The sequence below is a fragment of the Vicia villosa genome, unplaced genomic scaffold, assembly GCF_029867415.1.
Source record: "Vicia villosa cultivar HV-30 ecotype Madison, WI unplaced genomic scaffold, Vvil1.0 ctg.000605F_1_1, whole genome shotgun sequence".
NCBI lineage: Eukaryota > Viridiplantae > Streptophyta > Magnoliopsida > Fabales > Fabaceae > Vicia > Vicia villosa.
In genome coordinates this window covers 654,361-679,708 of record NW_026705277.1, presented here as the reverse complement: position 1 = coordinate 679,708, position 25,348 = coordinate 654,361, and the positions used below count along the sequence as shown (strand labels likewise).

At 34.4% G+C, this 25,348-nt stretch overlaps 3 protein-coding genes across 4 annotated transcripts; 1 reads left to right on the top strand and 2 right to left on the bottom strand.

The window, feature by feature from the left end:
- Positions 1-552: 552 nt before the first annotated feature.
- Positions 553-6,086, bottom strand: LOC131629788 (CBS domain-containing protein CBSCBSPB3-like). The gene is made up of 14 exons (XM_058900585.1): positions 5,807-6,086; positions 5,513-5,681; positions 5,289-5,421; positions 3,662-3,820; positions 3,126-3,204; positions 2,916-3,029; positions 2,670-2,736; positions 2,445-2,550; positions 2,316-2,374; positions 2,111-2,220; positions 1,874-2,004; positions 1,624-1,706; positions 1,441-1,530; positions 553-1,337 (listed from the first exon to the last, which is right to left on the bottom strand). Exons 1-14 carry the CDS (start codon positions 5,890-5,892, stop codon positions 1,167-1,169), a joined length of 1,557 nt encoding a protein of 518 aa, XP_058756568.1. The 5' UTR covers positions 5,893-6,086; the 3' UTR covers positions 553-1,166.
- Positions 6,087-17,460: 11,374 nt separating this feature from the next.
- Positions 17,461-20,673, top strand: LOC131629786 (filament-like plant protein 3). 2 transcript variants are annotated; one of them, XM_058900583.1, is made up of 5 exons: positions 17,461-17,888; positions 18,041-18,185; positions 18,399-18,573; positions 18,707-19,968; positions 20,235-20,673. In XM_058900583.1, exons 2-5 carry the CDS (start codon positions 18,087-18,089, stop codon positions 20,511-20,513), a joined length of 1,815 nt encoding a protein of 604 aa, XP_058756566.1. In that variant the 5' UTR covers positions 17,461-17,888; positions 18,041-18,086; the 3' UTR covers positions 20,514-20,673. The 2 variants fall into 2 exon arrangements, with proteins under 2 accessions (XP_058756566.1, XP_058756565.1); XM_058900582.1 differs by having other exon boundaries at positions 17,464-17,888; positions 20,229-20,673.
- Positions 20,674-20,718: 45 nt separating this feature from the next.
- Positions 20,719-24,993, bottom strand: LOC131629787 (fatty acid amide hydrolase-like). Its single transcript, XM_058900584.1, has 20 exons — positions 24,760-24,993; positions 24,544-24,653; positions 24,404-24,464; positions 24,139-24,311; positions 23,852-23,981; positions 23,619-23,696; positions 23,366-23,513; positions 23,148-23,260; positions 22,972-23,047; positions 22,813-22,884; positions 22,683-22,734; positions 22,502-22,573; positions 22,311-22,391; positions 22,079-22,179; positions 21,894-21,986; positions 21,712-21,780; positions 21,543-21,607; positions 21,385-21,446; positions 21,157-21,252; positions 20,719-21,030 (listed from the first exon to the last, which is right to left on the bottom strand). The coding sequence occupies exons 1-20, from the start codon at positions 24,857-24,859 to the stop codon at positions 20,971-20,973; spliced, it is 1,812 nt and encodes a 603-aa protein (XP_058756567.1). The 5' UTR covers positions 24,860-24,993; the 3' UTR covers positions 20,719-20,970.
- Between the last annotated feature and the right edge of the window lie 355 nt (positions 24,994-25,348).

Below are 25,348 nucleotides of genomic sequence, written 5' to 3'. Positions count from 1 at the left end.
TATGCGTGGAAGTGGAAGCTGTTAAATTAGGATTTGGAATAATAATCAAGAGATCTGCTTGTTAAATTAGGATTTGGGATAATAATCAAGAGATCTTTTGGTTATGATAAAAGATCGATATTTGCTACAATAAAATATGAAAGAAATGATAAATATAAAATACATATCCAAAAGTTGAAACGTAATGACTCCATAACAAAAAATATATATATATATATATATATATATATATATATATATATATATATATATATATATATATATATATATATATATATATATATATATATATATATATATATATATTTTAAGTTGCGCATGTACTACACCGTGAAAAATGTTTGAAAACATATAATATGTTGCAAAGTAAACATATTTGATTGCACGTTAACTAATCATCCTTTTTTTTTTTTTTTAATTTACTTGTATGAAAATCAATGTCAAACTGCTTGTATCAATTTTATTTTTTATTAGTAGGAAATATTACACTAATCTATTAGTAATTTTTAACAGGAGAAAGAAGGGTCCTTGGCTCTCTTTCACATTTTCCACTTTTAGAGTTTAACAAACATGATGATCACGGTAAAGCACATAAAATTGGTATCTATATACTATCTGAACGGGACTACTCTGAAAGTACTCTTTTGAAAGTATATTTCTAACAGTATAAAAAATACATATACTCTTCTGAAAGTGTATTTTAACATAAAATTATAATTGTTTTTATACTAACAAAAGTGTGATTCCTATACAATGGCGTCCGGAAGCATTATTCCGATAAGGGGTGTTTTGAGAATTGCAGAAGACCTCCGACCATATATAGGATGTGTATCATGTTCTTGCTCAATCATCTTTAATAATTAAATGAATTTGAATGCTATAAAAAAGTTTGATACAAATAACAAATTGCAGATATCCCAATATGAGCTGAGGAATATAAAATTCGAAATAAATATATAGAAGAATATCGTGACATTTGATTATAGCATGCCACGGGAAGTGGTTACTGGGTGAACTTACATCAGAGGCTGAAAAGTAAACGGCGATTAGAGGAGCTTCACATCATTCGCCTGTTCAGTGTGCAGCAAATATTTGATTTACCATAGAACTCAGAACTTATGCAGTTGTGACTGACATGTTCTGATTCCAAACTGGCCAACGTATCACTATTTGGTGCGCTTTAAGTAGACCAATAAACTAATGCTTGTTAGAACAACGGCACCTGCGAAAATACCAGAGCGGACAGACACTACACTCGTTTTCTGTTTAGTGGCTATACCAGAGTTTGGTTGTATCTCTCTGGTAGAATCAGCAAACTTCAAATTCAACTTTAGAGCCTAAAATACAGAGATGCTTGCTACAATCAGTTTGATACATCATAGCAAACCCACAGAAGCAAAAGTCGCCAAATGAAAAGACTAGTAAAACAGACATCTTTACCTTCAGTCCTGCAGATCTAGCATAGCTGACAGCAGCAGCAAGATCGTTATTAGTTGCAATAACAATTTTATCTCCTTCATCGTCTTCATACTAGAAAGGGAGAAAAATAGGTATCATGTCAAATTAAACCCATAGAAAAGCTGACTAAAAATGTAGACAAAACTGAACTAGATTAAAACACACCATCAGTGTAGGGCGTTCTCCATCATTAACAGGACCAATTCTTTGCATGACAGCTGATGCAAGCTCGTCTTGATTTTCAGAACCTACGAAAATTGCAGAGGCATATACTTGTAAGTTCTTATACGTATAAAAAGTGTAGGAAAAAGGGAAAATTACAAGTCTTAGGTTTTATTTACAAGATGTTAGCGGCGACAGAAATAACATTTTGATATTTTAGATATAGCAAAGTTTGTCACAAGATGCCACTCACCACAGTTGAAACGATGCACTTGACCATTGAGATCCTCAAATTTAAAAGTAAAAGAATGTCCAAAACCTGCAGACTGGTATGTAGACTTTGTGGTATCTGCCCCATCCAAAGTCAGTTGTCCAGAGACTTCACTGCAATAAAACATATTTAACTATTTACAGAACAGAAGAAAACATATATAAACAACATTTCCACCAAAAAAAACATATATAAACAACATAGGTATTACCGAAGTACCTGTTAGTGTCGTAATCTTCAGGTGGTTCAAGAGAAAAAGCTGAGTCCCAAAATTTTTGCATAATTGTGCCTGCCACATCATTAGCATTTCCAGAAGAGCTACTTTCGACCTACAAAGTACATAGTACCAAAGGTTAATAGTTCTTATCATACAAGGTAATACTTCATTGTTATATAAGGTGAGTTATCTCAAATATATATTTACCAAAGAAATTGCAGCATGAGTTATCTGCAAAACATCCACACAAGCAACAACATTTCCATCTGCGAAACGAATAATCTTTAGCACATAAATGTAAGAAATTATGGAAACAATTGAGAAGGCAAAGTTTACCTTTGTCTACCACAGGAAGATGTAAGAACTTTCCATCATGCATCATATGCAGAGCATCAATAATTGTTGTCTCTGGTGTTGCACATTGTGGGTTTGGAGTCATTATCTAATAAAGAAGAAAATCAAATCAATTCTAAATACTTAAGCAAACATTAGCACCAGAAAAAAGACAGAAGACAGACAACTTTCCAATAATGTTGCTTCAGAAAATAAAACCATAACAACCTTTTCCACTAAGGTCGACTCTGGGGAAAGATGTAGAGCCATGACTCGCAAAAGAATGTCTTTTGAACTGCATAACAGATCCACAGAACAATATATAAGTCAAAATAAAATATTGTCTAAAGTGCATTTTATATTGTCAAAAAGTGTGTTTCATATGTATCGATCAAGGAGTTTTCTGATCTAAAAAACACAGTCATGTATGTTATTCCATAAAAGAGAGAATAAAGCCTCAAAAAGGGATTTTACGTCAATATCCCCTGAACTTTGGCATCTGTTACAATCACAGATGAACTGACATGCAACTCCTGCATCCTTTTTGCAGCTACATGGACATGATCTGATGCTGATGCAATAGCAACCCTGGAAATACATAAAGCTACATAGTTTTAAAAACTGTTATAAAAAGCATCCTCAGGCAATTCATCAATACACAAGAAAATATGATGTGAAAATTACCTTGTATTTTCACCAAGTATAGTTGACAAGGAAGGCTTGAACATGCGCTCCCTCAATGTATCAATGAAAGCATTTGGAGCTGACAAAAGTAGTGGCAGTTGGAACAAACATTCAGCATCATTACAAAATGAAGGGAAAATATAGAAATTTTCAATAATTTCAAATACTTCTATGAGAAGAAGCCATGAGCTTTAGGCTACAAATCTTACAAGAATTCAGTAAAAAAATTCTTAAGTTAATTGGTACTTTTTCGCAAATTACAACCAAAGACTGAAGTTTGTTTGGTCCATCCACCTCCTTTTAATTACACAGTTTACATTTTCTTTTATCTTCTCAACATTTGTATGATGGACCCAAGATAATTAAACTATAAAACTTATAGATACAATCAATGAACTCAATCATGACTGTTATAAACATATACGGTGACACCGCATGCAAGTAGAAGCAATTCATAAATCATAAGTTCACGCACAAGCAGTGTCAAATTGGTAAGATATGCATAGAGGTGACTGTTAAGCAATCTATATTACTACCTCGCTGATGGTCCGGCCCCTCAACTGCAGCAGCAGCAACGGCACTCCCTTGCTGACAAGCCTTCTCCACCCTAGCTATGGCATCATAAAGACATTTCGTGATATCCAATATGGCAATGACTTCACCGTTTTCCACAACAGGGAGGTGCCTGAATTTACCTAAAATCAGTTAAGAAAAAAAAATCAAATTGTATCTCTCAATAAATTATATTCTAAACAATGACTCCATTAAGCGACAAGTAAAGGTAAATGTAATCAACTCATTTATTCAATTCAAGCATCGCTAACTAGTTAAAGAAGCAGAAAAGGTAAAGAGAAAATAAAACACAAGCAGAAAGGGGATCCTACAACAGAACAATTGGTTACTTTTTGAATTCATGTAGGCAAATATTGTGTACATGGTTATCAGTTAATTCAGTTCAAGGCAACAAAGTTATCTGCCAACTCTAAGGCCCCAAGTTGCATTTCCATATTTAGCCTCCATAATATTTTGCTCCAAACACAAACAAATTGAAATGTAAGGACATGTACATAGACGCACTCAGCACGGGGCTCCAGAAGAAACAACAAAGCCCCAACTGCAAATAATCTCCATTCCAGGATCTAAATTGTGAGAAAAGATAAACACACTAAAATCTTGGTCACCTAAACTACAAACAACTCCAGAAAAAATTCACTGAAACTACAAACCAATTGTCTGTCATCAATTTCTCATAACAAGTCGCGACTCTTTTATCATGCAAGATTCATGTAATCATGCCGAATAGTAACGACAATATAGATGTAAACACTAAACAGCTCATTTAATAGCATAAGAGAATATATTTCTATATACACATATACTAGCTGATATCCAGAAATTTGACTTCAATATCCAAACACAAACACATTGAAATGCAACTAGCAAGAACATGTACATAGACGCACTAAGCACGGACTCCAGAAGAAACAACAAAGCCCCAACTGCAAATAATCTCCATTCCAAGATCTTAACTGTGTGAAGAAAAAATACAACAACAACAACCAAATCTTATTTCATGGCGTCGGTTACATAATCAACTTTTGCCATAATGTTTTATCCAGGACCATGCTATTATCCAAATCATTAATCTCGATATCTTCCTTAATAACTTCTCTTATAGTTTTTCTAGGTCTTCCTCTACCTTTAGCTGTTTGACTCTTCTCCATCTGATATACTCACCTTTCCACAAAATCTACATATCTTTTCTCTACATGTCCAAACCACATAAGCATATTTCCACCAAGAGAAAAGTATAAAAAAATTACATCGTAACTACTAAACCAATTGTCTGCCATCATTCTCACAACAAATCGCGACCCTTTTACCATGCAAGATTCGTGTAATCATGTCGAATAGTAACAATAACATAAATGTAAACGGCTCATTTAATAGCACTAGAGAATATATTTCCATATACATATACAGTAGCCGATATCCAGAAATATATAGACTTCAATATCCGGACATGTCAGAAACACTACTGAAATCTATGTCAAAAACCACTTATAAGCTCAAACAAAGCACGGCAAAATCTAAAACTAAAGATTTAAATGCTAATTTGAGAAACTAATATCCAAACCAATATTAAAGAGCTAAGAAACTAACCCTGGATCATCTTCTGAAGAGCATCAATGGCGAGAGTATCCGACGTAACAAAAATAGGATTCCTTGTCATTACTTTCGACACAGCCGTCTCATCAGGTAACAACCCCTCAGCAACAACTCTAGTAGCAACATCCTAACCACAAACGTCACAAACATATACAACACAAATCAACAACATTGAACATCTCATTTTACAAAACATCAACACAAATATAGAAACAAACCTTATCAGTAAGAATCCCAGAAAGCAAAGCACTGGAATCAGTCAACAAAACAGCATCCACACGGCGAGCCGCCATTCGTCTACATGCATCAGAAACCGATGTCCCATCAGGAATGGTAAGAGCCTTGGACAATTTCACCTTCTTCACCGTTCTTTCTGCTCCATCACCCCTACCAAAATAACAACAATAACAAATCAAGAAAAAATTCCAATTCCAAAATTAGAATGAACGGTGAAATTAGATTTGAACATGAACATGCATGGTAGAAAAAAGAAAGAAAGAATGATATGATACGGTTGCGAAGAAGGTGAGGGAGGTTTTCCGTTTCCATTTTCAACATGGTGAGATTTCTTGGAAGGACGTTTGGTTGTCTTCTTCATTCTGCAATCTCTTTGGCGCGCTTAATTTCTAACTCTGCGAAATGTATATGAATCTTATACTATACAATATACAATTGAATTGAATTGAATATACTATACTATACCCTATCTCATGTCAAATCAAAATTCACAAAATTATATACACAGGTAGATTATTATTATTATTAGGGTTCTGCATTACTTTCATTTCATTTTCTGTCACCTCCAAAATTATAATTTTATTTATTTGTTTTTTTTCCAACTTTGAAAGGTTTAAATTATTTTATTTAATTAAATGGTGCAAATGTTTTTGTGAATGGTTGAGATTAACCAACCATTGAGTGGGTATTAATGGACGTTAAGTGTGATTTTTTAAGAAAATAAATTAAACGCTTCGGATTTGCGAATGGTAACTAGTGAAGTGCGACATGGGAAATTTGCAATTTTGTTTTATCCAAGTTGTTACACACGTAGGTATTTTGTTTTGTTTGGCGTGTGGTGTGGGCGGGGACATGTCATGGAGACCGTGACCATATAATGTTTGGGGATAGAATAACAGCTACAGTCTTTTGGAAAATATTATATTTAGCTTCTGATGCAAGAATGTGAATTAGTCTCAGGAGAAGTATGCATTATAATATCTATGTCAGATGAAACTATAACTTTGGCCATGAAGTCATTATTTTTAGATTTTTTAAGGGTGTGGATAACAATATCTATGTCAGATGAAACTATAACTTTGGCCATGAAGTCATTATTTTTAGATTTTTTAAGGGTGTGGATAACACTGAAATGTCTGGTTTTTTAACTTTTCTTTAATGCTTTGAATTATTACTGCATATTTATGGTATTTATTAGAGGGAGACTCTATGATACTAATGTTATGGGATGAGACCATATAGTAAATTGGGTCATTTAAACTCATAGTTTTGTCTAGCGAGATGTGATGATGGATGGCCCCGCAAAGAAATAGTTCAATCCAAGTTTTTTTTTTCTCACCTTGAAGGGAGCATCGATGACATGGTTCAAAGGCCTAGAAGAAAACTCCATCAATTTTTAGAGAATACTATGTAAGGACTAATGAGTTCACATCCCACTTCATAACACACAAAACATTAGCTGAATATTCGTTCTCAGTACAATTATGAAAAAGAAAAAAGGAGACATTACTAGAGTATATTGAAGGAATCATCAAAGAACTCGTAGAAGTTAGAGGAGCTAACGCCAATTTGAAATGCCGGATCTTTTAAAAGGGCTTAAAACCAAATTGCATGTTTAGGGAAAAATTGGGATTAAAGGAACCATAGAGGATGAGTAAACTACTCGCTCAAACTCAACCATACAACAACTATAAAGAGAAGTTAATGGTTGAAGATATCGAAAAGAACAAGACATCTGGGACATTTAAGGATAACAAGCGTCATGAAGAAGGGGGTCACGAGAGGAGCAAATTACCCTAATCCTAGTTCTTATAGTACACCCCTTTTGAACACGTCTAAAGAAAGAATTTTGCAAGAGTGTGTCAATATGAAGTTCAAAGAAGTCGGTGTGAAATACCCCCAACCCATGAAGCAGTTTGCTTGCACTTACAAAATAAAGTACTGACGATTTTCACAACGGTCGTGGGCGTGAGACTGATGAGTGCATTCACCTCAAGTATGCAGTTGAATATTTGATAAAGAAGTGAAAGCTTGATAGGCACACTATGAAATATAACTTAAGAGGGGACAATAAGAGACGCGAGGACTCTCCACGAGAGTCTCTACGAAGAAGGGGCCGAAGTGATATACTTGCATGGAAAGATAATTGAAACAGTAGAAGGAACCAACAAAGGAATAAATAACAGCAAAGAGAAAGATGATAAGAAAAGGAATTGACCCTTCATATCCCCTGTTTTTGGAGGCTATTATTTTATTACATCAATCACATGAGGGTTCTCATCCCCGAAAAAACCATCTAAGAGAATCTCCAAGAGAAAAATAGTATAGTTTTTCCCATCTATCAGAATTGAGAACTAATTTTCGAAGAGAGCCCTAACAGCCTATAATAGACTTCATAGGTTTATAGACATTGAAAGGACAAAAGGCATACCTAACGAGATACTTCCATTGATAATAAAGCAATCATGGCCAATTTAACATATCGTAAATACTAATTAATTAAAGGAGTTCATCTGACATTATGTACATCAAATATGGGAACCTATTTGCAAGTCTTCAACAAAATGGTAACCCCACCCATGGGGTTTCATCGAACTGCTAGTTACCTTTAGAGGAAAGGGCGACACTAAAATCATAGAAATCTAATTCTTGGTCGTCCCATCTAGGGGTGGGAATAGGTTGGGTCGAGCAAGGATTTGTCAAGCCAAAGCTTGGCCTACTAAAAAATTTAGGGTTAACTATATTTGTGGTCCTCCTAAATATCTCAAACTTCATTTTTAGTTCCTCAAAATATTTCCTTCAAAGAATGGTCCTCCTAAAAATTTTCATCCACTTTTGGTCCTAATACTAAAATCGTCACTAAAATTGTTTCTAATTTAGTCGATAAGTAATAAATTTTTGCTAAAACTGTCGCTAATTCAGTCGCTAAGTTGTAGGAGGACAAAACATGTGGATGAAAAATTTTAGGAGGGTCATTCTTTGAAGGAAATATTTTGAGGGACTAAAAATGAAATTTGAGATATTTAGAAGGACCACAAATAAATTTAACTCAGAAATTTAAAGCCTAAGCCTGACATGTAGCTTATCATAGGCTTACTTTTAGGTTCGAGCCTGACCTTTAAGAATATCTGACTGACCTGTTAGCCTACTTAAAAAGCATATATCATTTTAAAATATGTAAAAAAGCAACTCACCTAATGTTTAAATAGACAAAAAAAATCAAAAAAATTGTATGTGACCTAGCCTATTTAACTAAATATGCTGATAAAAAAGCTTAAACCTTGTTTATTTTAAAAAGTATATGGTCTGGCTTTGGCCTATGTAGGCTAGGCCATAGGTCTCTGTTATTCGGTTTGGCCTATTCTCACCCCTAGTCTCATGCAAGTTAGACTACAAATGCATTTTGGGGAGACCTACCATATAGGCCTTAAGGTAAATACCATCCATTGTCCATCTTAAAATTAAATACCAAAACTCTATAGACGAAGGGGTGACCATTTGCATAAACCAGACATGAGCTTGGCACTACCACAAAGCCCTTCGAAAGATCTAGAATGCGACCTTCGTCGTGAGAAATTGAAGGTGAAGAATGACATCTCTTCCGGAAAGTAACCCCTAGACGTCAATATTGTAGACTCCAATTGTCGTCTAGAGGAAGCTACATCCAAGGACAAGTACTACCCAGAGAGACATCTTCTTATCGAGGCAAGATGAAGGTACAAATGTGAATCAAATAAATAAATTTTGTGTCCATCCAACTTGACGACAATCCCCATTTGCTGAGAATATTGAGGGGAAATATCCCCAACTCCTTGGAAGACGGACTCGTTAGATGTCTTAAAGCCAAAACTGAAAAGTTTGTGTGCTTCTCCAACTAAACATAAACCCAAATGTCAAATATGTCACCTAGAGAAGGCGGCACTAGTTAGGTGACAAAGTTGAAGCCACTAAAAGCATCACGTACGGGCTCGTGCAAGTCAATTTCATATCAAAACTGAACTACAAGAAGTGGCTATCAAATTGTGTGTTAGTTAGAAGGCGACCGGATGAACATGTGAATTAAATATTTAAGAAGAATATACAACATCATAGACCAGATACAAAACACAAAGATAAACATGCTACATGCAACAAAAATGCAAATATACATGCAACAAAATTCAACAATATACAATTAAGTGATTAAAACTATCATGTAAGGAAGATTAAATAATACATGGACAAGTATAAGAATGCTTAAATGCATATAATTAGCCACACGCATTTAAAAAAACTTTAAATGCAAATAAGAATAACCAAAAACATGCCAGAGATGAATGAATGAAATTAAGAAGTAATAAGCAAACCAATGAACATATCCAGAATAAACATGCACACAATGATATACAGCCAGATATAAGATTTATAGAGACATACCAATATATTCAGTGAACCATGATTTTCTACAAAATAGTGTAAGTGAAAACAAAATATACATAGATTGTGAGTGACTCGAGTCACACACAATAAATATCAATTTTCAAGTTTTTCAAAATAGTTTGAGATTTCACTTCCCACATAACTTGAAACAATATCACATATGGTTACTATTTCATTAACTCAAGCAATTAACTTAAAACATCATGATCAAACTCAAATACAACGTATTCAATTATGCATTCTAAAAAACGAATCAATTCAAAATTGAATTTAAAAATGTGCAATTGATGAGGAGATTCAATAAACAGAGATAAATGAAACGAAAGCGTAGAAGACAAGCAACAAAATCACATTGGGGTTCTCCTATGAATTTATTAGGGACATGCAACTTCAACATTACTCATATCCACCATTCTCTAGTCAGGGTTAACCTTCTCTTTAGAGATATTTATCTTAGTATACAAAATCTCTATCAACCCTAAGTATTTTTCAAGAGCTTCTTGAATGGATGGAAAATTTTTATTGAGGTGGTTTTCAAGTTTCTTCTCCAAGTGCACTCTCTCTATCCCCATCGCCTTCAAAGCTTCATAAGAAGCTTTAAGAATAGGGGTGTAATCGGATCGGTTTGAATCGATTTTTGGTCAAAAAAGTCCGAACCAATGATATTTCCATCGATTTGGTTTGGTTTGGTTTTCAACCTTTTTCAAAACTGGAACCAAACCAAACTAACCAGTTTGGTTCGGTTTGGTTTGGTTTGGTTGATCAGTTTACAATATTTATTTTTTAAAACATTATATTTATTAGTATATTCTCCATTATCATGTTTTTTTTTGTTGTATTTTATGCTATTATTTTTTAAAATAATACATTTCATGTTATTTATTTTATGCTATTATTTTTAAAAATAATATATTTCATGTTATTTATTTCATGCTATATTTTTCAAACAAAGTATAAGTTGCTCTTATTCCATACGAAATAGTGACATGATTTTTATTGCATCATGAAATAAGTTCACTATCAAATATAAAAGTTAACACTTAGCATCCGAATAAGTTCACACATCCATTAACATGTTTCACACCTCAAACACGCATCAAAACTATTTTGTAAGAAGACTTGAATGAATTTTGTTGAAAAAGAAGGAAAAAAATATAAAAAATGTATATGAAAATTAAAAAAGAGAACTTGAACACGAAGAAGACGAACATAACATATTAGAATGACAGTAATGAAAGGAACAATGGTTGTGGGCAGCAAGAGCAGCAGTTCCGTGAAAGCATATTTTTTGTGACTTATGGTTTCTACTTTCTATGTCTTAGAGTTTGGTTCTAGATGCGTGTTTAACTTAATGGAAGGAAGTGTAAACAAAGATGGATAATGGTTGGACTGATAAAAAGTTCAAGCTTAATGATGGGTAGAATAAAATATTTAGAGCGTCATTATTTCTATTGGTTCGGTTTATCGGTTTGGCGGTTCCTAAAAACTAAAACCAAGAATCGAACTGAACCACGATGATTTTTATTGGTTTGGTAAGATTTTTGAACCAAACCAATAATAATTGGTTTTATTTCTGTTTGGTTTGGTTTAAATATCCATGGCCTCACAAAAATATATTTGCATTAATTACTCGCAAAATCCTTAAGATTGTCCACCTTCATTTCAACTCAGAAGAGGCCCCAAACCTCTTAGCATTCTCTTCAAACTTGGCTAAACTTTCAAAATACTCTTTTTTTATGTCTTGGCAACATCAAGTTTTTCCATTAGCTTATTCTCCATCTCATAGACTCTTTCCTTATTTGCATTGGAGGTCTCCAACCACTACTTCAGGGCATCCTTCTCATCACAGAGTTTCTCAAAGGAAAATACTTGGGCCTTCCCAGCAGTTATCACGTAGATGATTACTAGGAGCATATGCATATGATGAAGGGAATCTACAACCACTTTCCAACAAGGAGTGCAAGTTAACTTGGCCCTGGCCTCAAATTCGTTTCTCAGGAATGACATGTCAGAAATTTTTGTTGGTCCAAGTATATTTGTTTGCAGAGGCATGTGAGAAATGAAAAAAGGGGCTTAACTAGCAGGATTGAACAATGAATATAATATAACAAATAACTCTTTTCATGACGACACTTTCACGTCATCCAAAAAAAACTAATGTTTATTCCAAGGCGTGCCATATATATATATATATATATATATAACAACTTGTTGCCTCGGTTGTTTTAAAAATCGGGATAATATATCATTCAAGACATGCTTTGAATCCCATCTAATGCACTTTATGTTTTTATTTGTTAACAACTATAAAATAAATGATTTAACCCTTCGATTTTTTTGATAATCCGAGGGATAAAATAATCAGATTTTATTATAAAATACTCTCTGAACAAATTTCACCATAATGTTATATTATATGTAACCGTCCCACCGTCGAATGCATAATTTTTTTAGGATGGATTGCAAAATTAAAAAAAATGTTATTATACCTTGAACAAAATATTTTTCAGCTTTTGCAATCCATCTCAAAAAATGGTGTTGATGTTGTTGTTGTTATTGTTGAATGTTTTGAACAACTATGATTTATTCCTAAAAGTCTTTACTGATGGATTGCAAGTGCTAAAAAAATATTTTTTTTCCAATTTTTGAAACAAACACCTAATTGGAAGTTGGATGCATTCAAAGCATGAAAATTGTATATGCCAGTGAAAACACTGATAATGATAGCATCAACAATCAATCTTGGTGAAGGCAAGTCTAACATTCAAGTGTAAATCTCTAACATCTTGTATAGGACCGGGACATACTGTATTTTTAATATTCTAGGTAAACAATCTTGATATTCTGCGAAGATTTGTTGCATACAATGTAATTTTAATATTCAAGGTAATTAATGTAACCATTTTTGTAAAAAAAAAATTCCTTTAACCCCTCGGTTGTTTTTAAAAACCGAGGTGATAGTTAAGTGTTTTTTCACTATTTTCAATCAACGGTCTTAAACAAATCTTTGTCGTCCATTTAAAGGTTATCAATACTCAAGAATCCATCATTAATGATCCTCACAAAACATAATAGACGTCAATTATATAAGTTCTCCTGAAACCTAAAAAAACTTGGAAAAGTTCTCTATGATGGATTGCAATAGTAGAAAATCATTTGGGTTCAAGGTTTGTTCTATTAAATTTTAGTTGTAACGCAAATATTTTTTATTAATTATATTATTTATCTTACCTTATTTTTCACCAATGCATGATCCATAGAGAATATCCTTTAACAAACCCTTTTGTTTTGTTTGGAGAAAAGAGTTTCCCAGTATTTAATCTCGCCCAGAATATCAAGGAATTGAAGATCCAACATATCATCTTCACGGAAAATTAATGTAATATTCTTGGTAAACATTGTAACAAGTTTTACTAAAAAATAAATTATTATTGTAAACCCTATAACGAGATTTATTTAAAAAACTAAGGACCCCTCGGTTTTTATTATAAACCGAGATAAAAAAGGCGATATTTTTTGTAAATAATAAAAGTGCAGAAATTGGGGTTCGAATCCATGCAATAATAAACCTTTACATCGGTGTTTTAAAAATCGAGGTGTTAAGTCGTTACTTTTCATGACATGCCTTCGTTACCTCGTTTCTTTAGCAGAGGTAAAATGCATTTGGCTTCCGACATTTGAAACGCTTTTTGTAGTTGTGATAAGAACGATGACAATCAATATTCCCCATAATTAACTTATATGGGCTAGGATTCCTTTGTTTCCTTTTCTTAGTAGACCCTTTTTTACGAGTTATTTTCCCTTTTTTTTTAATGGGAAATATCACTTTATGAATTTAAATGAGAACCCTCAACATGTGGGGGAACCACCTTAATCTACACGACATTTGTAGAAGATGAGCCCCATATATATATATATATATATATATATATATATATATATATATATATATATATATATATATATATATATATATATATATATATATATATATATATATATATATATATATATATATATATATATATATATATATATATATATAGGGGACGACTCAGGTGAGAACACTTGGTTATTATGAGAAATGAGAACAATGGATCACGACCATTAAATTTTGATTTGTAGATTTTTATGAACTGGATTAGTTTCTCTTTCTATGTTAATTTAAAATAAATATTAAGGATCTTAGAAAGAGAAATCAATCATGTCCATTAAAATCAAAAAATCAAAATTTAATGGTCGTGATTCATTGTTCTTATTTCTCATAATAACCAAGTGCTCTCACCTGAGTCGTCCCATATATATATATATATATATATATATATATATATATATATATATATATATGGTGTCATAACATCATCCTCTAGGAAATTATCTTTTTCCGCAGAAACTTCATCCTCCACGGTAATGTTCTCCTAAACAAGAACACTTTCCTCCACGGGGGTCATTAGTCTCCATAGCATATATACCAATGGTATTAGAGGACGAAACTAGAATAATAGGTGAAGAAAAGGTTGTCTTTCCCCCTTCTTCGTCGCCATTATCTTTGTCAAACCACTCATAGGGTCAGCAAAAGAAACAACACATGTCAAATCACTAAAATAATGACAACATAACAAGAAAAAGTAAAGTAAAAAAAGTAGATAATGAAGTCATCTTTCACCAAAAATATTGTTCCTCTCTTCCTTACTATTCACATCAAGCAGTAAGTGAATCTTAATGTATTGAATCCTTTTTTTCCGGTGGGGAGATGCCTTCATGATCAACTTCCACCTCACACTCAAAATATTTTTAAAATCTTACATATCCTTTCTTCAAATTTAGTTCCACTTTATGTAAGGCAACTTCCTTGTAGATATATGTCCTAGAAAGCTGACAAAAGTGAGCTAATGACCACCACTTAGGGAACCTTTCCTCACTTTGTGGCCGGTTAAGACACCCGGGCTCAACATAACACTTGATCTCCTCCTTCGAGCTCATATGGTCTTTGAAGGAATCTCCATAAATAATAGTGGCATCATGCTTCCCTACGCCTTGCTACCCATATCTTTCATTCGCAAGTGCCCCTGCAAGAATCTCACAAAGGGCCTAATGTAGAGCAATGTTAAGGGGCGTGTTAGAACATAGTTTGGTTCTACATCTTTGAAAGAGTTTTTATGATGACAAACACATAATTTTTAATAAGAACAAAAATGCACTCTAATCGTGTTGCTTAAATTGCAGAAGTTTTGAAGAATGTGAAAGTGATTTATCAGAAGCAGAAGGCTGCATTGAGAGAAGATTACAAGAATAAGAAGTTCTAGACAATGATTTCTCGGAAGCAGAAGACTTAATTGAGAGAAGTTTACAAGAATAAGAAGCTATAGACGTTGAGTGAAGTACATAAGAACAAGAAGTTCTAGAGATCGAAGGAAGTTTATAAGAACAAGATGTTTTAAAGACAAATCAGAAAAGTCGTAAACTCTGATACTTAAAACGCTTCAAGCACCAACAAGTGGCAAAAAATACTCTGATGATCAGAAGATCTATAATGTTACAACCGATAATGCAAGATCATTTAGTAACGGGAAATTAATTATAGCGGACAAAATCTTCATTTTTGGAAATAGAATTAATCAGCATTTCATCAAGTTTCCAAAACAAGAATGCTTTTCTCCTAACGGATCAAAAATTCCTCCTATATAAAAAAGTCTTAGTTGAAGAATTGAAATTTGATCTCATACGCGCAAAAGCAAAAAGAGCGCTCAACTATACTCATATTTTGTTATCTCTTATTTTGTGATTTAATTTAGTGTATACATCACAATTGTGATGCAGCTTATTAGAAGCATTTTTGTAAACACATAAAGAGTATTGTTTTATAATTGTTGTTCCTTGAGCAAACCGATTTTGGTTTGATTTTAAGAAGATGTTGACAATTGTCTTCGTCATTTTGTAATCATCGTTTTAATTAGTGGATTAAGATCTCGTCAGAGAGAGGCGAAATCACCTTAACAGGGTGGACTGGTGTAGTTTGAGTTCAAACGAACCAGGATAACCAAATGTGTCTTTAAGTTTTAATTTGGTTAAAAACCCAATTCAACCCTCCTTATTGTGTTTTTCGTTTCTTTAGAGTGCACCCAAGAAGAACTTATCCTTGAAATTCTTAAAGGAGTCCATGTACACTTCAAAAAGTTTGTGATTATGCTTCAAAGAAACCAACCCTCCATGAAGGCTAGGGTTAATAGACTTCCTCAATACATGGAATAGGTGAAATAACAAAATCACTATATATGAGCTTTTCTTGTACCCAAACTAGTATTGGAAAGCTTTTACATATGCCTAACTTATCCAATGCAATTGCGAGGGGAAATTTCTAGATGGTTGAGAACCTCAACCTTGAATACGTTGAAGGGAAGAATAACCCTCATATAGGAAAACAAACACTTGTACATAAGGAGCCTACATACATTAAACCAACTATAGATCACAGGTCTCTCCCAATAAAAGTCATTTGTTAGTCTGACGACGGTCCCGATGCGTAAGTTTCTACTTGTCATCCCCGATGTAAAGGGACAAGGTTTCTAATATGCACTTAAGTGGACCTAGGCACGTCACCTTCCTCCCTTATATGTGTGGGGGCACGTGGAAGTTATTGTTGTGAGCATGTTTTATTTGTACTAAATGCATTTAATGCACACATCCATATGCCACTTACTCCCATTAGGTGTGCCTAGTGCAAGGCACCTTCTCCATTGAGCACCTTCCCAACGTGCAATATCCCTCAACAAACAATGCTATCATGATTCAGATTCTTGGGCCAACCTTCGCTCTGACAAAAATCCTCGCTTCAATATTGACAGTAAGGACTTAAGGGACAATTGTTCTAGGTTGACAAAATTCCATAAAGACTGACTCGACCCATAAGTCCAATCACTGATGTATATATGGACTTGCAGCCACAGACACCACACGAAAGCACTACCCTCTTTCCATCAAGATTATTGATCTGCATCCAACGACTCCCGCACTCACGCTTGGCAATCTGAATATGGTTATAAATATCCTTCCTATATAAGTGTGAATGTAAGTCAGATTCAAGTAGGATTCATCTTCTTGCATTGTCTCATCTCAATCTCATAGTGACTTGAACGTCAAAGTGTTTACTTTTTTGCAATTAAGTTTTCTAGTCATCGGAGAACAATCACCACCAAATGATAATCTTTTTTATGGTGGTCGTCTTCAACCTATCATTGATTCTCTAGAATGTTCCAATACACAATAAAACATAATTCAATTTCATCTCATACCACTCAGTTTCACCTCATTTCATCAATTCAAACAAAAACTAAAGTGTATTTTTGTGTTTTAGGAGTAAAAAAATGAAGAACAAACAATGCAAATCACTACTCCAATACAATACTAATAAAAACCACCAACATCACCAAAAAAACAAAACAAATGCAACAAGGTAACAAATTTTATGACAGTATCAAACTAACAGAACCAATTAGCGGGAACAACGCGCCTTTGTTCAAAACAAACTTACAATCCTACGCGCACCTTCAACTAGAGTTAAAAAACCACCACTAGAGACTTTTTCTTTGTGTCTGTTTTCAGACCCAAATCCACAAACGGTCCTACCTAGGTTCCCCAATCTGTCTCTCTTTCAATCATATCCTCAACCCTTCCCTCCCATGATGTTCCTTCCAGTTCCACCCATGCACTTGCTGTTTTTCTGACATTCCTTCACTTGTTTCCTTCTTCTTCACTCCACCTTTTTTCTTTCTTTTGGAAGATTCAATATGCTTTTTTTTTTTTTTCCTGTTATCTTTACTCTCCAATTTAACATGGCGTGAAATTGGGGAGACTCTGACTCACAGTTTTGAGTGTAAAGAAATAGACACGTTATGACTACTCTGATCCCTTTCACTTCACATAAACGTTCAAATCCAGGTAGATATCATTGGATTGGAAAGTGAATTCTAAGCAAATTTTCAACCTACTTTTTTTTATTGACACTGAACTATAAATATCTTTTTTTATAGTTTTTTTATTAACCCCATATGGTCAAGTTCTGAGCTTTTGCTGTGTTGTTCTTTTTTCAGGTTAAGGTTTTTTTGTGGTGCTGGTGTTGTTTTGACTGAAATATAGATGGAAAGAAGGAGTTGGATATGGCACAGTAAAAGTTCTGGTGAAACTGAGAGTTCTGAATCAATGTCATCTCATTCTGAAAGATTATCTGATGACCAGGTACCTGGTTTTTTCCGCAATCATCGGACTTTTTTAACTGTTATTTTGTGTTTTATCATATTTGTCTCTATTCTAGGTAGTTGCTGTGTGTGTGTTTGGGGTTATGTGAATTCTGTTATGCACTCTTTTGAATTCTGAGATCTCTGATTGTTCAAATTATTGGAAGTTTGGAATAGAGAAATATGAATGTGTTTTTTTTGCCATGCTGTATAGGTTTATGCTACTCGAACTGCTCCGTCTCCGGAAGTCACGTCCAAGGCCGCGAACGAAGATGTTGTTAGTGATGTGCTTACTCTAACAGAAAAATTATCTGCTGCTCTCTTAGATGTTAGCTCCAAAGAAGATTTGATAAAGCAAAATGCTAAAGTTGCTGAAGAAGCTGTCTCAGGTATATGTTGTTTATCCGTCTTGAATTTCTCGTTGATTTGGCAGAGACATGTTTATCCAGCGCGAAAGCTGTTGAGGCATTGCAATTGACTTTGTTGTTTTTTGGTCTGATTGTTGTATTTGGTTATATTTAGGCTGGGAGAAGGCTGAAAATGAAGTATTGACTTTAAAGCAAGAACTTGATGCTGCAAAGCAAAAGAATGTTGTTCTTGAAGACCGAGTTAGTCAGCTTAACGGGGAACTAAAGGATTGTATGAGACAGCTCCGGCAAGCTCGAGAAGAGCAAGATCAAAAGATCCATGAAGCTGTTGTAAATAACTCTTGGAATCAGGAATCTGAAAGACCTGATCTTGAATGGAAAGTTACTGAGCTTGAGGCTCAGCTTCAAACAGCGAAAGAAAATGCTGCTACATCAGTTAATTCTGGTCTTCTACAGAGGCTTGAGGATGTGGAGAGGGAGAATTCATGTCTTAAAATTGAACTGCAATCTCGACTCGAGGAACTAGAATTCAAAACCATTGAAAGGGATTTGAGTATCCAATCTGCCGAAACAGCGAGCAAGCAACATTTGGAGAGTTTAAAGAAGGTGGCTAAGCTTGACACTGAATGCCGGAGATTGAATGCCATGGCTCGTAAAACGTTATCTGCCAACGATTACAAGTCTTTGACTCACTCTTCAGTTTGCGCAGAGTCTTTCACAGATAGCATGTCAGATAGTGGAGAGAGGCTAGTTGAAAGTGATATACAGAAAGTTGGAGGCTGGGAGATAAATGAAAACACCACTGCTCAAAATCATATAGGCCTTTCAACTCAGAATGATCTGATGGATGATTTCCTTGAAATGGAAAGGCTTGCTGCATTGCCAGATACAGAAAGTGTAAGCAGTTTCTTTGTGGTAGGTAATGGAACAGACACAGTGAATGCTGAAGTGGAAGCATTGGTTCAAAAGAATTCTACATTGGAAAAGAAGCTGGTGAAAATGGAGGCAGATAAACTTGAGCTAGAGATGGATTTAAACGAATGCCAAAAGCAGCTCAAGATATCACAAAGTCGGGTAAAGGAAACGGAGTTGGAGGTAATAGAGCTTCAAACTCAGTTAGATCTTGCAAGTAAATCAAATGAAGAAGCATACGATGAACTAAATGCAGCCCGAACAAAAAATGAAAAAGCTGAATCAAAACTGAGAGCAGCCCAAACTGAGGCAGAAGAACTGATCTCGAAAATCTGTTCACTGGAGGAAGAGATTGAGAAAGAGCAGGCATCGTCTGCTGAGAATTTGGCCAGGTGTGAAAAGTTGGAAGATGAGCTTACGAGAATGAAACAAGAAAATCAACTCCAGCAAGACACTGAAATACTGCATAGGGAAGGTGTTGATAGCAAGTTAATGTTCAATCAGGTAACACTTTGGAACTAGCTATGCGGACTCTCTAATTTAAGGCATAGATTAAATGTACTGCAGTGTACAGCTTAAAATGAATAGCCAACAATCTCGCTCTCGCAATTTTCACGATGCAGAGAGCTAAGTTTTAGTTTAAATTTTAACATGTGACACTCTAGATTCCTGAAAAGATTTTGAAATTCGTGTAATGACTAAATAGCTAAGTTTTGCATTAACCATTTTATACTTGGTCTTGATCTTGTCCACATTTGATGTAGGAGAAGGAATTAGAGTTGGCTGCAAGTAGATTTTCCGAGTGCCGGAAAACCATTGAATCTCTAGGAGAGAAGTTGAAGTCCCTTGCAAAATTGGAAGACTTCCTACTTGATTCAGAGGACACTATGGAGTTAACTAGTGAAGTAACACCACCAGGTCCCAAAAATAACAGTGAGCAGTTGAAATTACATAATAGTGATTTGAGTTTGTCAGATTCGCAAAATCCATCTATTAGCTTTGGAAAAAGCCACTTTAGTTTTGGTATGTTCTATCCTACAAGTGCTTGAGAAGAACAGGAAGTCATTGAAGAGAAGCAAGAGAAAAAGTAAAGTGAACTGTAAATTTGCTTTATAAGCATTCAAACGTGTAAAAATACAAACTTAGGTGTACATATATATCTAGATTGCATTGCTTAATAAATTAAAACCGACATCTTTTTTCCATGAAGGAGCATGAGTTATGCAGCATATTGCATACAGGTAGGGGAAAGGGTAAAAAAGGCATGCATTCATTACTAATATTGAGTACCAAAATCTAATTTTAACACTGACGGAATCGAATAAGGGCGAAAAACCGAAATTGCCGTCAAAGGCATCAAGTTTTATACTAATAATAATGGATGAAATCCAATCCACCAAAGGGAAAGAAGAAAAGAAAAAGGACCCTACAAGCTTAAACAAACTACAGTAAAAGCTTTCCTTTAACTGGAAGCAATATGCTAGCTACTGCTATTGTTCTTCCTTTTTATCTTCTTAGCATATCATAGTAATACTCTGGCTTTCTGTAATCTGACATGTAGATGGCCTGATATCACAAAAGTACCAAATCTTGTAATATATACAAGCATAGAAGAAAATCATTTGAATTATATATTAAAGAAAATAACCGATACTGTACGAGTGGTTTTTCTACAATGAAAGAAATGTTTACCTGCATTGCAAATGCTAAGTGGATTAGTGTTGCTTCAGACCAAGGTCTTCCGATAAACTGAAGGCCGATTGGCAAACCCAATTTATCATATCCAACCTGTGATGTATGAAGCACACATATAGGTATGATAGCACATAAAAAAAACTATGAAGTCTTGTATAAATAAAATAACACAGTTTATGTATATAACGTAAGCATGCAACTAAGTAAGAGAGAATGTAACACTACCGGAACAGTGATAGCAGGAAGTCCTAGGAAGTTTCCTGCTATGGAATAACGAACAAGTGCAGCTGAAATAATGGAAAACAGTTAAACAAATGATACTACCAATTAATAACTTCAAAAAATAACAATTAGAGTTCAACAGCCATTTGTTTCATGTATACCTCCATTGATGTAGTCAAGTTCACCGGTCTTCAAGGCATCATCTTGAATCGGATATGCTGTGACGCTGTTATAAATATATCATAAACATGTAATTGCATAATTAAGAAAAAAGATTCTATGGTTAAAGTAAACCATCCTGTGAAATTTGATAGATCAGGACGAACGAACCCCGTAGTTGGTGAGACAATGACATCTGCTTCGGCAAATATTTTCTTGTGAAACTGCAGTTGGCGATTCCTGTTCACATTTAAAGAACAAGTTGACATAAAAATAAAAACACTACTCACATTCTTGTTTAAATGATTCATAAACACTGAAACACGAGCATTGAAGCACCTTGTTTCACTCACCTAATTTTTTGAGCTTTAACATACTCGATGCCACTGAAAGCACCATAGATGCTTTGTGCTACTCTTACATCCCATCCTAATTCTGCAAAATTCCTTTGGTAGTAATTAAGCAATGTCAGAAGCTGTACTCTTTCAATCTAGAGAGTAATAAGGAGTAAAGCAAAGAGTTTATAAAGATTGCATACTTTGCTTTATAAGAATCAAGCGCTGTGGAACACTCCGATCCAATTGTTATATAATGAGCCAGACGCATCATTTCTATATCTGGTATCGTGACATCTATAATCTTGTATGTTTGAAGAAAAAGAATACCAAGTTAGCAAGTAATGACTCTTCTGTTTCTCAATTTTGGATTCAAAAATTGTTGATGAGGGGAGTAGCAACCATTATCTAATAGAATTTTATATTGTTCAGTACCTTCCAATTGTAATGATCTTGAAGCTTTAGCAAAGCTAGGGAGCAGCATACTTTGACATCATTACTGCAATCATCAAACCACTAATTGATGGAAGTAGTGGTTAAACAACATAAATGATGTTAGAGCAACCTACTTTTACAATCCATGGGAATGATAACGCATGTTTATATCTGGAAATTAGATATCTTACCTTTCTGTATTTCGCCAACCTGATGGACGATATAGACTTTGTCAAGCTTAGCCTTGGAAGATTTATCTTGGTCTGAAGCATTACAGAAAGGTTTTAGAAGTTCAAAGATTATAAAAAGTGAATATCCAATCAGAATTGTGATAAAGGATCAAAATCTTTAATTTGGGAAACAAGTCGTTACCGATACACTGGAGGGCTGATGCGATGGAATTTCGCCACTGAGAGCTGCATAACTATAAACAACGGAACAACAGATGCTGTAAAACCAATCTTATAATTGAAGATGAAATATAACAGAAAAGACTACTAACACAATCATCGCATCCTCAACAGTGCTTGCTAGTATTCCAACCATTCCAACTGTCCAGTTTATAGGAAGAACTCTGGATATAGCACAAGAACATTCTTGTAAATAATTATAAAAAATCTCCTAGTATTTAAACACGAAGCAGAAAAAAATGAATACCAACCCGTCATGTGGTATACGCGAGAAAGTTGGTTTTAGACCAACAATACCACAAAGAGCAGCAGGCATCCTTACAGATCCTGAACAGGTGCATACATCTTAGTGATTCAACAAATGAAAGACCAGATAAATCATAATTCGTTCTAGTTATGACTATATCAAGAAATTTAAATCAAATACCTCCTCCATCAACACCAAGAGCAACAGGGCATAGTCCTGCTGACACCAAAGACGCAGATCCACCAGAAGAACCTCCTGCAATCTTTTCGCAGTCATATGGATTTCTAGTAGGCCTATAAAGTGAATAAAGTGTGCGTCTGAGTAAATCCACTAAGGTACAAAATATGTAACATAATATGAAAGACTGTAACACATGGTGATGGAAGCGCTATTCTTACCCATAGTGTGGGTTTATCCCACTAGTTCCAGACCCCAGTTCATGCATATTGGATTTCCCAACAAGTATGGCACCGCATTGCCTTAAGCGCTTAACACAACATGCATCGTCTTTACAAGGCCTTTCCTTATGCATCCACTTTGTACCTCCTAGAACACAGCATTTTAAGATGCTTTAGTAAATTATGAAATCAGCAGCTTAATCATTTGAATAGATGATCCTGAGAAAAACATTAAAACAGTACACTGCCTTGCCTGTTGTTGGATACGGTAAACAATCTATCTCGTCCTTTATTGCAACAGGTACTCCGTCTAGCACCGATATTGGTTCCCCTGCAAAATTATTATTGCATCAGATTAGTATCTGAACATGGTTGAGTACACATAGCATAGAAGCATAGACAAGGAGTAAAAACAATGATCCGGATTCTCGGTTGTAAGAGAAGCACACATTCGCATGCATTAACCTTCTTTCCATTATAAAGTACCTCTTTGATACCGAAGAGTTGATTCAGTTGCTTGTCTTAGTATATCATCAACATTGTAGTCAATAAAGAATCCCATTTGAAATGGTGGTTTTACGGATTCATCAATAGCAGCAACAAATCTTTCAGCAACCTGTGTAAATTAAATTTAAAAAACTAACGAATGAAAAATTACATCAGAACTAAGCACCAAATCAACCACTAGAATCTGATCTATACCATAAATTTATGCATGCATGCTAAGTTTTCATGACTGAACAATGTAAAAGGAACAATGAAAGACGAAATACCAATCGCGGTGTTATATCGCCTGATCTGTAAGCTTTAAAATAATCCATTATTGTCCAGCGACAGAATGAAGGTTTTCTTTCTAGAGATATAGGCAAACAATCTATTGCATGTTGAACTTTCTCAGGTGGAGATAAACAAGAATCTATGCATTTCACTTCTTTTTCTTCAATATCTGCAATTATAAACTCAAATCAGTCATCTAGGCCAAAATTCCACAATCAAATAACTCTTATTCTCATGACCATAAATGAATCTCTCTCAAACCTTCAAATTGATGTAATGGAACATACAGAGGTGACTCTTCAAATTCTGCATTTGTAATAAGCTGCATAAACAAAACAAACACTTGTTATATGTTGTACAAGTACAATGTTATGTATTCATGAACCAGTTACATACATTACCTCATGAATAAGATTGTTTCCTTTCAAAATGTACAATATCATGGTTCCAAGCAATGGAAATTCCAATAAATAAGTAAAAATCTTGACTAAAATTCCTGTCATACGAGGAGCTGCATGCAAATGAGCAAATCATCAGCATTTTGTTGACATGCATGACCATCAATAAGGACATTGAAAGACACTGAACAACAACAGAATAAGAATAAATTTAGAAACCTTTGACATTTGCTTGAATGTAGAATTCAGTGCTGTAAGGGCTCAAGTCAACATCATCTGCAGGCGGGTAAACAACAGAATTACGTTTGAACAAGCCCATCAGGTTGTTGGTATATGGAAAGTAAGACAGGAAAAGAAGAAGAGAACAAGATTTGGCGGAGAATGCAAGAGTAACTAGAAATGAAGTGAAGAGAGAGAGGAATTTATAGTGAGAGTAAAAAGATGATGCAAGTATCGTATGAAGAGTTGAAAATTGGTAAAAAAGAATTAATAGCGGTTATTTAACACATCATGCTTCTGACAATTTGAAACGGTGTTATTATTACAATTCACACGAGTCAGAAGCTGACTTGTAATGATAGAGGCAGTTAGGTAATGCACTAATGGTGTTGAGGTAAGAGGTTACAAATAGTCAAATACTTGTATAAAACATAAATTAAGGACTAGTACATTACATTGTTGTTTGTCTTGTTTTCTTTCACTCTTAACTTATTTATTTGTAATTTAATGTAATGTGTGTACATCTTCATAAAGTTATCAAATATGGAATACTAGTACTCCCTCAATCCAAACATAATTTTAGTGAAAA